The sequence below is a fragment of the Canis aureus genome, chromosome 19 (assembly GCF_053574225.1).
Source record: "Canis aureus isolate CA01 chromosome 19, VMU_Caureus_v.1.0, whole genome shotgun sequence".
Classification (NCBI taxonomy): Eukaryota; Metazoa; Chordata; class Mammalia; order Carnivora; family Canidae; genus Canis; species Canis aureus.
In genome coordinates, this window is record NC_135629.1 from 22,059,279 (window position 1) to 22,073,328 (window position 14,050).

At 40.2% G+C, this 14,050-nt stretch overlaps 1 protein-coding gene across 14 annotated transcripts in view; it reads left to right on the forward strand.

The window, feature by feature from the left end:
- FOXP1 (forkhead box P1) overlaps positions 1-14,050 on the forward strand; it is a 375,887-nt gene that overhangs the window by 346,960 nt on the left and 14,877 nt on the right. For 10 of the 14 annotated variants that reach the window (XM_077858065.1, XM_077858070.1, XM_077858066.1 and 7 more), the window contains 5 exons: positions 7,423-7,624; positions 7,730-7,809; positions 8,408-8,509; positions 12,070-12,191; positions 13,899-13,968. In XM_077858065.1, coding sequence (XP_077714191.1) covers positions 7,423-7,624; positions 7,730-7,809; positions 8,408-8,509; positions 12,070-12,191; positions 13,899-13,968 — 576 coding nt within the window. Of the gene's footprint in view, positions 1-7,422; positions 7,625-7,729; positions 7,810-8,407; positions 8,510-12,069; positions 12,192-12,569; positions 12,740-13,898; positions 13,969-14,050 lie in introns of all 14 variants that reach the window. The other 4 variants (XM_077858071.1, XM_077858077.1, XM_077858069.1 and 1 more) reach the window with 2 other exon arrangements.

Here is a 14,050-nt window from a genome sequence, read left to right on the forward strand (position 1 = left end):
GTAAACCAACAATAGGCCGTCTGTGTGAGGTTTGCCATTGTCAAATACATAGATTGTTTGGATTAGTTTATGTAAATGTACTGTTGTATTACCCTTTGAAAAAAAAAAGATCACATTTGTGTATGAAAAGTGGTTCCCTTCACAGGCAGCATTATAAATTCCTTATCCTTTAACTTACATGTAAGAAGTAAAAATTGGTGCCTGACAAGCAGATATTGTGTGACACTCTGTTGCCGGAGTGAACCTACCTTCTTTTCATTTATTGGAAAATAGAAAATTTTATTATAGATACCATCTTATAAATCAGGAATTATTAAAATATGTATAGGTGAGGCATTGGGAAATTAATTATAAAAGGTAGCCGTGTAGCGTTTTGCATAAATTTTTACTTTCCTTGCCAAAAAAGGGGGGGAGGCATACACATTTAGCAGACCCTTGATTCTTTCAACTTTAGGGATACAGAGCTATCTGATGATCGATTCTAAGGTGCAAAATATTCCTTTTTGCCTGTAATTAATTTATTCCACCTTAAATAATAGAATGCATAGTATATCCTTCTAGAATCTTTGATTTGAAATAAGCAGCCACCAGGATTCAAATCTAACCATAGATGGGGACTTTCACGTTATATCCTTGCCAGTAAGTTGATGAGGTTTTTTCTTTTTTCCATTTCTGTTTAAAAGGAACTTCATGTTTATTTTAAAATTCTTAGTCACTAAGTGATAGAATGCTTTGCTGTAAACGTTGCTTTTCACTAAATGCCATTTGGGTGGTAAGTGTCATTTGTTGTATCCAGTCATCCAACCAGTCCCTATTTCATTGCATCAGAGAAACTGCCAAAACCTTCTTGGATTGTCCTTATATCAGCTCATAGACACATTCCTTGGACCCTATTGTAGAACTCATCTTCCCATTTGGGTAGATGGAGAATATGCTCATCTCAGGACGGTCCTGAGTGTTTAGGCTCAGCTGTAAGCTCATCCCACACTGGGACGTGTGTGGGGGAGCCTTACTGTTCTTTGGATACTTTCAGTAGCACATCTCCCCCTCCACTTGCCTTCAGACACTTCATATCGAAGAAAACCTTTGCTTCCATAGTCATACCCAGGACAACTCACACAGCACATTATTTTTGGAAACAAAATTCCTGTGTTTCGAGTCAAGCTGTTTTATCAACAAGTATGTATTAAGTATGCTGCTAAAAACACAGAGCAATAAAACAAGAGAGCCCCATCCCTGCCACTAAGGTCTTTGTGGAGTCTTGAGGGACAAACAACGACACACACTCATTGCATGATCATGCCATGTGTCAATAGGACAGCCGATCTACAGTGGGGATTCTGGGAGAAGTGGTGTCGGAGATGAAAAGGAAGAAATGGACAGGAGACAGATCTGTGAGTCTTTCCTTGGGTTCAGAGGAGGTGCGTGTGTCTGTGGGTCTCTGAGGAAGGCAGTGGGGAGAGGAAGGCATGTCACAAGGACCAGTGTAGAGGAAGCAAAGGACCAGCCAGCATCAGATAAACAAGGCTTTCTGGTTTTGAATTTATTTGTAAGCTTTTAATTTTGTGAAGACTGGGCCCTGCATGGAAAAGATATGTAAAAGTTTCCCAGAGCAGCTGTATATTTTAGCAGTTGGGGATGCACAATGGGAAAAGCCTTTCTTGACATACGTTGAGAAGGGCCAAATTGACTATATTTTGAGTTTGAAAAGATTCTTCTCTTTTCCGTGTGAAGAGCAGCAAAAAATCAGACAGGAGTAAATGATCCTCATGAGACTGATGGATATTCTTTGGTTCCAAACACGGTAACATTCTCAAAGTAAACACCAAAGTGTATTGCTGGGGGTTCGTGTCCCCATGCTTGCTCCATGGAGAATTTGCTGAGCTATTTCCTTGGAGGGAAGCGTAACTCAGAGGACAAAACAATAACAACGAAAAGAAGCATGTCTGTGTCATGACTTTATTAAGCTGTTAAGGATTTTTTAAGAAGACTTCCCTATCATAATGTCAGGAAAATCCTATAAAGCGTATTTTATAATGCCGGAGTACATGAGAGGTACGCCTTGCTTCGGGGTATTCCTGCACACCAGAAAACAACTCCTGATCCTGGAAAAACCACATTCCTACAGATTTGGTGGGCAAGTAATTATAGCGTAGGTAGTATATCCTTCTTTATGAAAATGTTATAAAACGCTTACAGGAACTTGGATATTTGAAGCGAAATGCAGTATTACATTTTCCTTTTTACGCATTCTCTTTTCCTCCAACCATAGCAATTAGGACTGTTTCGAAATAGTTTTTAGCTGCTATAAAAACAAAGTGTCCCCCCTCTATAAAAAGGGTCTTTTAACTCTTAAAGCAATGGCTGATCCTTTGGGCTGCTCGCAGCCTTGCTTGAGGCCTAGAGAAACAATCATAGGCAGTCATAAACGATTCTCTAGCACAGTACACACAAGCTGTTTTTCTGTAGTGTTTCTCATGAAGCCCCCCCCCCCCCAGCCACCACCACCACACCCCCCAGCCCCATTCCACCATACCCCTCAGAAAGGCCGGCCACCTCTGAACGCCCCCAATTCACGTCTAGAAACCGTGTGCCGTTCAAGCAGGCCTCAAGCCCGCTCAGGGCAGTGAAGCCAAGAGCAGAAAAACGAGTTCTGTGAGCCTCAAAGTCCCTACTAAGCAGCGAGGTGCCCCAGTGTTTGGGTTTCAGGTTTGTCTTTTGTTCTCAGAATCTGTTTTCATGTGAGGCAAGAGCACAAACAAAAATAAAAATGAGTTCTTATGGGAATACTTACGACAAGTCTGTTTCTGTCCGGGGTTTACATCAGCGCTTTGTTTATTTTTTAAAAATGTGAGTGACTCATCATCTTTAAAAGAAGAGAGGAGGTTACTGTTTAAAAACTAAAGATTAATCTTTTACAAAAGGACTCAGCAGAATACGAGGCGGCTGACAGGGTCCTAGCAGTTGGGACGGGTACAGTCCCCAGGACAGTCTTTCTGGAAGTGAGCTGGGGTAGAGATGGGGGAGACGGTGGTTAAGGGCACCCGGAGATTTACAAAAGAAAACCCTGCAGCAATCTTAAGTGATAGAAGAATGTAACTTCTGGCCAGACCCTCAAAGCGATTATCTTTGCCGAAATCATCACATGACGGAAACTTGCCATGTAGAAAATATCAGAGTTACTAACTTTTCCAAACATAGCAACTTCTTTTTAAATAGAAAATACACACAATAAGAAAAATAGGAAAAGAAACCCTCCCAGTCCGATCCCTTCCTGCTCCATGCCCCGGAAAAAAAAAAAAAAAAAAAATTATCTTTTAAAACCTTAACTACAATCAGAAACACGAAGCACATATGCTTTCATTTCTAATTGATGATTATATTAAGATTTAATAGTTTACAATTAAGATGAATATTTCAAGATTACAGCAAAACCCACACCAGTCCCGATCTGTTCTTCCGTTCTAAGTCTGTAATTAATTTTCTTTTTTTTCTTTTTCTTTCTTTCTTTTTTTTTTTTCTTTTTCTTTTTTTTTGAATCCACTGTTTTCAGAGAGACCTTAATTAGAAGAGCAGGTTTGGTTTGAACACAGAGCCTGTTTTGAACCCTTCCCCATGCTCCATCTTATCTTTCCCTCGTGACCCTCCTCCCTGAAGATGGTTTTTCCTCAAGACAAGCATGTGATCATCAAACAAAAGTTTAAAAGTTAACAAACTTCTATAGCAGTTGACAAGGTTGACATTTCATTAACTTGTTGGTTCAGCCTTCAAATGATTCCGAGAGGCGAAGCACCCTCTGTTTGGAGTTTACGGCTTTTTGTTCTTCCTTCCCTCACAGACTACAGTCATGTTTAATTTGGAATCTGGGCTCCTTTGGCAAATTAGCAATTAGAACAATTTTGTGGGAATATGTATATGTGTCATTAGTTTTCCTGCAAATTAATAGCAAGGGCAGAGGTCAGGCAGAAATTTTCCACTTGACTGCCGTTCCTCTATTGAGACTTGGCACTTGGTTGTGGAATGGCCACAGCTGCTCTCAGCCACCCTCTTCCTGTAGGAACTGTCTTTTAATTAGTTTACCTCACAGCCATCATTACAAATATTACTGCCTCCCCTCCTCGAAGTAAAATTACTGTTTCTACAAAATATTCCAGTGACATCTTGCACCACTGCACATTGATGGTAGGGTCACTCGAATGCAGCATTTAATCATTAGATCACCTCCGTCCGCGTCTCCTAATTAGAACCCTTACAATACATTTTTATCTGGTAATTAGCTGAGATTGGCTGCTTCCTCTGTGGCTTATTAGAGACAGCCCAGCAGTGGGTGTGAATCACGGTGTCATTTGTCAAGCCTGGTAAGCCCCCTCTCCGCTCTCTCCTGGCTTCGTGTTTATTTCCATTTGCTACCTATGTTCAAAACCCTCCAGAAAACTCTACCAGGTATTTCTTTGCGGGCTGTGCTAACCTGCAGGGATTTTATTTTTCACTATTGCTCATTCGGTACACACAGTCCAGGTGTTAAGACCTTTGGTAAAAGCTACAGATGTCCCATTCTTTTCACCTTTTATGACACAGTACCACGTGACGTGCCTGTTCTCCTGTGTGAGCACCACAGATGGATTTGTTACTTGCCGAATGTTTACATGAGTTTTGGCTTTTTTCGAGTCCACTGCACTGGGTGCCCCTTCCTCACAGGATGGGAAAGCAGCCGGCACGTTTCTTGCAGCCGTTGTATTCATAATTCTCATTACGTGTTTAAGACAGTTATGGTGTTTAGGTGACTGTGTTTAAACGGAAAAGCCTAAAAGTAGAATTAGTCCTCAGAATCGCTTTATGTTTGTCACACACACTGTCCTTTGACCGGTGTCTGTATTCGATGGTAGGATCTTCAGGGGCAGCGAACGAATGTTCTGTCCCTATTTTTGTCATTTTGGTTTCATGTGCCTTATATTTGTTCAATAGTATTTCTTGAATGTCATAAGTAGGGACTAAAGCTATTCAGTGAATCCTTTCCAAAAATGAGCCTATAGAGAAACGAAACTGGTTAATGATTATTTTTCCCATTAACTGGGCATAAGAGATGCTTATACTGAGAGCCTAGGATCACGAGTGTGTGTTTGGTTGTGAATATAGACAAGTTATTTCATCGATCATGAGCCTCAGTTTACTCACCTGTAAAACGTGAGCGGTGACATGTCCCTTATTAATCCTGGTATGAGAATGAGGTGAAACCACACAGTGGCAGGTGGCTTACAGTATGGTTTATACAAATGGTATCCATGCCTTTCTGGAATGTTTGGATATTTTTAGGCCTAGCAGCATCTGAGTTTTAAAAGCTGTATATTTATGAGCAGTAGCCTTTCATGCACTAATTTCCTTGACCCGTTGCTTAGGCTGATGCTTATACATACTGTTGCTGCACTTGGTCAGTGATTAAGGCCCAAGGCAAAGAGGAGGTCAGCCCCAACCTTCCCAGTGGCTTCTCAGTTCTCCATTCCGTGGCTGCTACTCTGAACTGGAAACACTTAGTCCTCAAATAGGTGTCATGAAGTCAGGTTTCCAGCACTAATAATAAAGCAACTCACAGCATTGGCCCAGTTTGCTAGGGGGGGTGGTCCTCTCTGGAACTTGGTTTTCTCCCACATGGGGGCTGGGGGAAAGGTCTGGCATTAACTGAGTCAGCATTTCACCAGGGGAGTTAAAAAGGAAAGCACAACTACAGGCTTTCAATCCACCATTCCCTTTGCAGGACCATGTTTACATTTTCTCCATTAATATTTACCTAACAATATTTGATCTTTCTTTTCTTCGAATTCCTTGTTTTTATTTTATTATTATTTTTAACGGAACTACCCTAAACATATGAGAGGCATTCTCATGGCCTTTTTCATTACTAGAGTATGAGTAGAGTTGAATCTTCTCAACAAACTGGAACTTTTAATGTCCTCTTTATGATCCCAGAAGAGTCCCATTTTGAATACTTTCCATAAGTAACGCCTTATCCATAGGGCTACTGCAATAGTGAAATACTTATTTTGTTAAATGATCGAAAATCAGGTTGGAGAACATGTTACCAAATAAACCTACTTGCCTAGGTTTACTTGGCCGGCTATAAGTATCTGAGATAACCAATTCTGTGTAAATTGTAATAATATGTTGTAAATGGCCAAGTTCTGTAGTATAGCCAGACTTAGTATTTCTGGAAGGACAAATTCAGGGTAAGGGGAACAGGCCCATTTTTTCAGTATTAATAAGAGAAGCACTTCAAGGTGAAGGTTTAATGGAAGGAAACCTTACTCCTTCATTTTCCTTCATATGATTTTAAATAAATACTACTCATTTCCTCTCTTAATTCCATTATATTACTGAGCATTTGAAACTCGAAGAAAAAAATAATTTTTACAGTTCCCAATGTGTTTCATATGTCATTTTTTAAAATAGAGTCCAGTCCTCTATTTGGTTTAATGAAGATTATACATTAAGCTTTCAAAGATTAGTCTTTGCCAACTGATATAACCCCATGACGTCTTATTGGATCAGTGCCACTCTTTTTTAAGATTTATTTATTTGCGAGAGAGAGTGGGGGTGGGCAGGGCTCAGAGAGAGACTCTTTTTTAAGATTTATTTATTTGAGAGAGGGAGTGGGGGGGGGGCAGGGCTCAGAGAGAGACTCTCCAGCAGACTCCACGCTGAGCACAGAGCCCAGTGCAGGGCTGGATGCTCAACCAACTGAGCCACCCAGGTGCCCCAGTGCCACTGATTTTAGTAGCAGTCATAGGCCGAGTATCCCTGTTGGCTCCCATTGGTGAAGTTTCTTTATGGGGTTAAGTAGCCTAGCCCTGTGCTGGCCAGCGTGGCAGTCACTGACTACATGTGGCTATTTAAACAAAAGTTTAACTCTGATAAAAAGTAAAAACAGTTCCGTACTGGCTAGCACAATTGACAAAGTGCTGTTGGAGAGCTCAGGTCTGGAGCAATGTATCCCAACTGATGGCTTCTATAGTGTTGGTATTCACTGGTGCTACCAGGACTCTGTCACCTTCCTTGAGGTTTGGCAAGCACAGTAGGCAGCCCAGGAGAGTTTGAAGTCATGACTCAAGAAATGTTTTGATCCAAATCTTGTCAAACTTCACTGTGCCAGGTCACCCCTTTCTGCATTCTCCACTCATTTTCCACTGTCTTTGGAAGACTCCTGTGTCCCCAACAGGTCAGGAGAACATGGCCAGAGAGATTTTGAACTAACTACTATGTAAACTGTTTTTACATGAGAACTCATCTCCTATTTCAGTCAATTATAAGCATCTACTTACAGAAGTAAAACTAGCCGGGTGTCCCCTGCATTATTCCTGCTGGATTTCAGATGCCTGCTTACTCACTGTTTTTCTGAAGCTCTTCTAAGAATTCTTCTTTTCCTCACAGCTGAATCTGGTATCAAGTGTCACACTCTCCAAGTCTGCATCTGAGGCTTCTCCACAGAGCTTACCTCATACTCCAACGACCCCAACCGCCCCCATCACTCCCGTCACCCAAGGCCCCTCCGTCATCACCACCACCAGCATGCATACGGTGGGACCCATCCGCAGGCGGTACTCAGACAAATACAACGTGCCCATTTCTTCAGGTAGATACTCCCATTTTTGCCTTATGCAGAACTGTAATAGGCAATTCTTGTAGACCAGCCTCTTTTTAAAAAGTGATAATTAATAGGACAATGATTCTTATTTAGCAGATATTGCGCAGAACCAAGAATTTTATAAGAACGCAGAAGTTAGACCACCATTTACATATGCATCTTTAATTAGGCAGGTAAGTAAATAACACAGTATGTGAAATTATATCAAAAGGTATACGTGTACATGGATATATTGATGAAGTAGATTTAAAACCGTTTAGTATGCAAGCATGCTAAAACCTTTTCTATAAGGTTTTTTAAAACTGCAATATATAACATAATTGCTTTTGATTAAGTATTACAATACGATGTGATTATTAGGAAATTCATTTCACACAACAGTGAAAATGAGCCTGTTTAAAGATGGCAAGTCAATTATCACAAGCTACAGTAATCTCTGATCCCTAGAATTAATCTGAGCTCTAAATAATTACTGAGCTTTAATCAGCTAGTGAAATGTTTTGCATTTCTCTTTGATTCTGCTTTATGAATGACTAATAAATTAATATTTCTGTACGGAAACAGAAATAAAAACTCAAAACAATTAGATAATTCCATTTTGAATTTTGCTATTGAACTGTTAAATACAACCATTAATCTTAGATCATTTCGTGAAACCTTTCTTGGGCTCTAGCTCTGAATCATGCTTATTTTATACTTTCAAGAAACTATAATGACAATTCTGCTGATTTGGTCATAAATTATCTTCTTTTGTTACTTTTGCTTCTATAGGCCATTCTCGAATCTCCAGAAAAGCAGCTAACACTAAATGAAATCTATAACTGGTTCACACGAATGTTTGCTTACTTTCGACGCAATGCTGCCACGTGGAAGGTAAGCTTTCTCACAGGCCTGTTTAAAGCTTGGGTCTTGCCATTTAAGAGTTTGTTGTTGATAAAATGGAGGTATTGTAAGTTCAATGTGTGTTGTTTCTATACACTCAAGGAGTCAAATTTATGGGAGTATTTTATTAAGAAAATAGTACCATTGGGGTTAAAATGCTGGGATAGAAGACTCCCATTACATTGACATCAGATTTTGGATAGACCAGCCAGTGAAATCATTTCTGTCCAGTTAAAATACGTAGGGAAAAGGAACGCATGATACTGTCATCCCAATATGAAAGTTATCCTCTTATTTACACAGACCTCATGCTTATCGGTTGTTAGCCACCACCAGTATTTGCTGAGATGCATGGCTAACTTTTTTTAACTGGAGAAATAATCAGACAAACTGGACATAACTTTCATTAGTTGGATTAAAAAAATAAATAAAAAAACCTCCTTACCATAATTAGTAAAGGAAGTTGTGTGGTCTCAGGACTAGCCCTGTATTTGGGAGTTAGCACAGGAAAGCACAATATATTATTAAGTTTTTGGTTTTATTTTGGGTTTTTGTTTTTGGTTTTTTATGTTGCACTGTCTGTCAGAGATTCATAGATACTCTGGAAAAGAAAATTATCTAACTTCACTGTAACACCATTTGCTATAAAACAAAACAAATCCCTCAGCTCCATATGGGATGCCACCACAAGGCTTGAGGGTCACATGACTATACCTCATTTCCAGTTCAGCAGTGGGTTCACAGATTCTTAAATGAAGCCCTCACAGATTTTTGGATTTTGCCGCTTTTAATTTCTTGCTTTAAATATTCTTGCTATAAAAGAGGGCCGGGTCCAATCTGACATTTTTGTTTTGTTTTACTACCTACAATTCTTATAATCCCCAAATTCCGCAACACGTAAAATGCCAATATGTTAGGATATTTTTACATGTCATTATTATAAATATGATAGGGATTTTTGATAGGATGCAAAGGAAATTTGCTACTTCTTAAATTTTAGATAAGAGAAAAACAAAAGTAGAAAACACATTTCCTCCGTTACGTTCTTGATAAATTAGCATTTTAAAAGAAAATGAATATAAGCATAGAATTAATTTATCAACCTTACCCAGGCATGAATATCTATTATGGCTCGAAGTATCCTTTTTATTTCCATTAAGACACATGGGTGCTGAAGGGAACCTATGTTCAGAACCTTACCCGCTTTTCCTCAGCCTCCCTCAGGAGATAAAATGCAAAGTATCTTTAGCTGTGCATGCTTTTCAAAATGTAGGAACTATAAGCAGGAAACAGACATTTTTTTCAAATTGCCTTTTATAAATAGCAAATGATCAAATTTAAAAATAATTACTAACTGCGAATATGATATTTAAGCTCAGATGTACAGCTTTAACTTTTTCATTTCTGCAAACTGCAGGAAAAAGTGCCATCAATATAAACAATCCTAGATCAAGTACCAAATGACTCATAAATACATATAATTTTCTCTACGTGTCCTTATTTGTATTGTAATCTTAAACAAAAGATGAAATGCCCAGTTTAAGTTATGATTGAGAAGGGTTTATGTTTTTGGGCAATTTTGGATTTGTGAGTACTTTTGCTTAGATGTACAGTCTGGGAAAACAAAACTTAAGTTTGAGTTTCTGTCTTTACTTACATGGCTGTATGCTTCAGACAGATCTATAGCAATCCTTCAAACAGACATGGTTTTTTTAGATACAGTTCTAAATATTTTGATGATTATTTTAAAATATTAGACAATGATAAGGTTGAGGGGAAATGCTGCTTTCTTTCCCCATTATGTCGTCTATACATGTGTAGGATCTGTCTGGATTTTTTTTTTTTTTAAAGAAAGTTTGGGTTTATTTTAACCTCCTTAGTATTGTTCTAGGGAGGTAAGAGGAGACCTTTCACATCCCTATACTATGCATTGGTACAGCATAAAAAAGAAAATGCTTATTCAGAGAGCAGCCTACGATCTATATGTAAAGAAATTGTCCTTCCAAGTATAAATACAACATGACAAACATTTTCAGAGATTTTTCTTTTGTTTTTATGCAAGCCCTCCAGGCCACTTGAATCAGGGATGTCCTTTCATGGTCACCTGGATGTTTTCAATCTACCCCAATGATGCTGATGTTGCTCAGAAATTCTGAGAATCTCTTCCATGGATTCTCCTTGCGAGTAGTTGATAACTTAGCTATGTAATAAAATATGTCTCATTATCTTCTCAATATTCCATATCGTGAAAGAACAATCATCACTATCTCGTCTAACGCCTCAGTGTCACCAGTGGTGATTATCTGAAAGTCAAAACAGTGCTCAGTATCTTGAGAGAGGAAATACTGCAGGTAGCACAAGGGGTGGAGTGCCACACATTTGAGCAATGGCAGCATCATTGGAATGGAGTAGAGGAGATCCTCTGTGGCATGGGAGGTGGGATTTATGCATCCACTTCTCAGGCCACACTGGTCACCCTCCTTACTCTCTCTAAGAAGAAAGTTTTGAGTAAAGGGCATAGGTCTTTTTGTAATGTCTTTATGTCTAATTTGGAGTTTAGATCAGTAAGCTCAACCAAGGAGGCTAAAGTATGGAAGCCATGCTTGTTTCTGGCCCCAGTAGGGGGTTGGGGATTCTTCTGAAACTCGAGGAAAAATGAGATGTTAAAAGCCCTTTACCTTTGAGTTGAGATCCTAGTTTTTGGTGGGCTCTAGCCATCAAGGAGCTCAGTTTAAGAATGCTCTTGGAAATGACATTTAACCATAAGAAACACGGAGAGGGTAGGGGTAGAAATAGAAATATGTGTCTTCAGGAACCATCAGCTTGCAGGAGTATCATCTTTTTGCCATTGAGAGTTCTACTCAAGTGTTTTCTTTGGCATTTTCTGTTAATTAAGGCAATTGCCCATCATAAGGGCCAAGGTTTGTATCTATTCGGGAAGGTAAGACATAGCTTGATGATGGATACTGATGCCCTGGGGATCCTTTCACTCCCTCATGCTGCCAGCTGTAGGAGGTGATGCTCTCAATGGTAAAATCCAATTTAGATAAATCTGACAAAATCCATAGAAGGTATTAAAGCCAAAACTTTGAAGAACAAAAAAAAGAACAAGAGCAAAATGTAGTTAACAATATTATCATCTTGCATGATTTTTTTTTTAAATACCCTTTTTTATGGGAGATAAGTGGGCTTACAGGGGACGGTTTTATGCTTTCCATGTTTATTTTGAAGTCATATTAACAACATTTTCAGATTTTTACTGTGAACCCTATTTTGGGGCTTCTATGCATCTTAACTATTTCTTCTGGTTGGCTCCTACCAGAGACTAGACGTCAATGCCAGAGTTTAAATTCATCGATAATTTCGGGGTTTTTTATTTTTATGTTTGGAAGAGGCATCCTTGACCACAAGAAGGTCCTCCACGGGGGTGGTGCAGCTACAGCTCTTGGGGATGGTTTTACAAATGTGGACTGTGAGGCTGAATGTACTGCTGTTTTTGGAGTCTTTCCTTATAGAAAATGTAAATGTTCTCTCTTTTATACTTGCTGCAGAATGCAGTGCGTCATAATCTTAGTCTTCACAAGTGTTTTGTGCGAGTAGAAAACGTTAAAGGGGCAGTATGGACAGTGGATGAAGTAGAATTCCAAAAACGAAGGCCACAAAAGATCAGTGGGTACGTCCACCATGTTTGAACTTCTTAGCCCAGCTCGGATTGTGCTAACAAGCGTCAAGTAGAGGCTTTTGGCTGCTAGACGGTGTTAGACCAACGAACCGGTGTCACGTTGTCTCAGTTAAGGGAAGCAAAAAAGCATTTCATCCCTCCTGTTTTGTATCCCCACCAGTCCCCCTGCCCTGCTTGCCGGTCTTTGTTGCATCCCACGCTAGTAGCTTTAGGTGGCAATGCATATTAACCCTCACAAACCATTTTGCTTATGCTTATTGCATTTTATTTTCTTTTTCCTGTTCCCTGTATTGGATGTCTGTTCTGCCCCCCCCAACCCCGTCTCCTTTTGTTGCCACTCCATCTCCTTTGCTGCTGCTCCTATCCCAGGGTGCCATTCGCACCAACCTCTCACTGCATAAGTGCTTTATCAGAGTAGAGGATGAGTTTGGGTCCTTTTGGACAGTTGATGATGAAGAGTTTAAACGTGGCCGCCATATTCAACGAGGCCGTCCTCGCAAATACTGCCCCGGTGAAAACTTTGACGAGCTTGTCACACAGTAAGAGCCTTTACTTGCTTTTGTTTTGTTTTTTCTGCTGTTGCTTTGGCTTTGCATGGTTGACTCATCCCATGTAGTTTTGCATTTCACCCAGTAGCAGTGCCACGGCTTTCTGCAATGGAACTAAATTGTGTGATTCGTACATGTATTTCTCTTGTTTCTCTTTGGAACACCAGTGCCTTGAATAATGCTTTTTTGACGTCTTTGATGCACATATTGGTTGTATCTCGATCCAGCAGCTTACGGGGACCCTTTAAGAGTACATACCTTGGCGTGAAAGTTAATTCCTCCAAGTACTCGAGAGTTAAAACGTGTATTTTCACGGGGTCAGTTTCTTGTCATTTGCCCATTCAGTGACAGTCCTATAAGTGAAGTGAAATGAATGATTACGGAGAAATCAGTGATAGCACATACGCTTCCCTTAAAGTCCAGTGATCAGTCTGGGTGACTTCCTACTGGAAGCCTCTCCTTCCCAGAGATTCTTTTCAAACAGTATCTTGTCCGCCTTTGATCACCTAATGGACGCAGCATCTAGTATTCTTACACCCTCCCAGGTTTGGCTGTGCCAGAGAGATTTCAACCCAACCTCCTGCCTTACTTAGGAACAACCCTTCCCTGCCACACCCTTCTCCCCATCTTCTTTGGCAATACATGTGCCACAGAGGGGAGATCTTTAAGAGCCGTCCTACCTTTGCTCCGACGGTCATTCTGGAGTTAAGATCATGGAGATGAGTCTCCTTCTAACTCCCAGGAGCCCCGGATGCCAGCACCACTGACTGACTTCTCCCAACCCAGTGCCCACACCCCCACCCAAGCTTCTGCCTTCCTGTTGGACTCATGGCAGCTATAAAAAATTTGCAGAGAGATCAAGATTTTGTGGGGGAAAAAAAAAATTGTATCAGTGGAGGGAGGAGTCCCCAGGGCTGGTCTAACTGAAGCTAGAATTTTACACCCAGTTGCCTTGAAGAGCAAAGTCCCGCCCAAAGGTATAGCCCCATAAAGCCAGGGGGTGGGGAGCAAACCTAACTTTTCTTTGGTTTTGTTAATGGGGGAAATCTCTGATTTGGAAGGGATACCCGCAAGCTTAAGATAAAACTTAGCTAGGAACTCAGGGGATGATTGGGTTTAACTTTGAGTTTTTATCTTTTTTCTTACGCAGTAACCCTTCCCTTATTAAAAACATGCAGAGCAGCCACGCCTACTGCACACCCCTCAACGCAGCTTTACAGGTAAGATTAATGGTTGTCCCGAATATGCAGCAGAGGCACATGTCTCCCCCACTCATTGCAAAATATATTAGCCTCGCTCTAA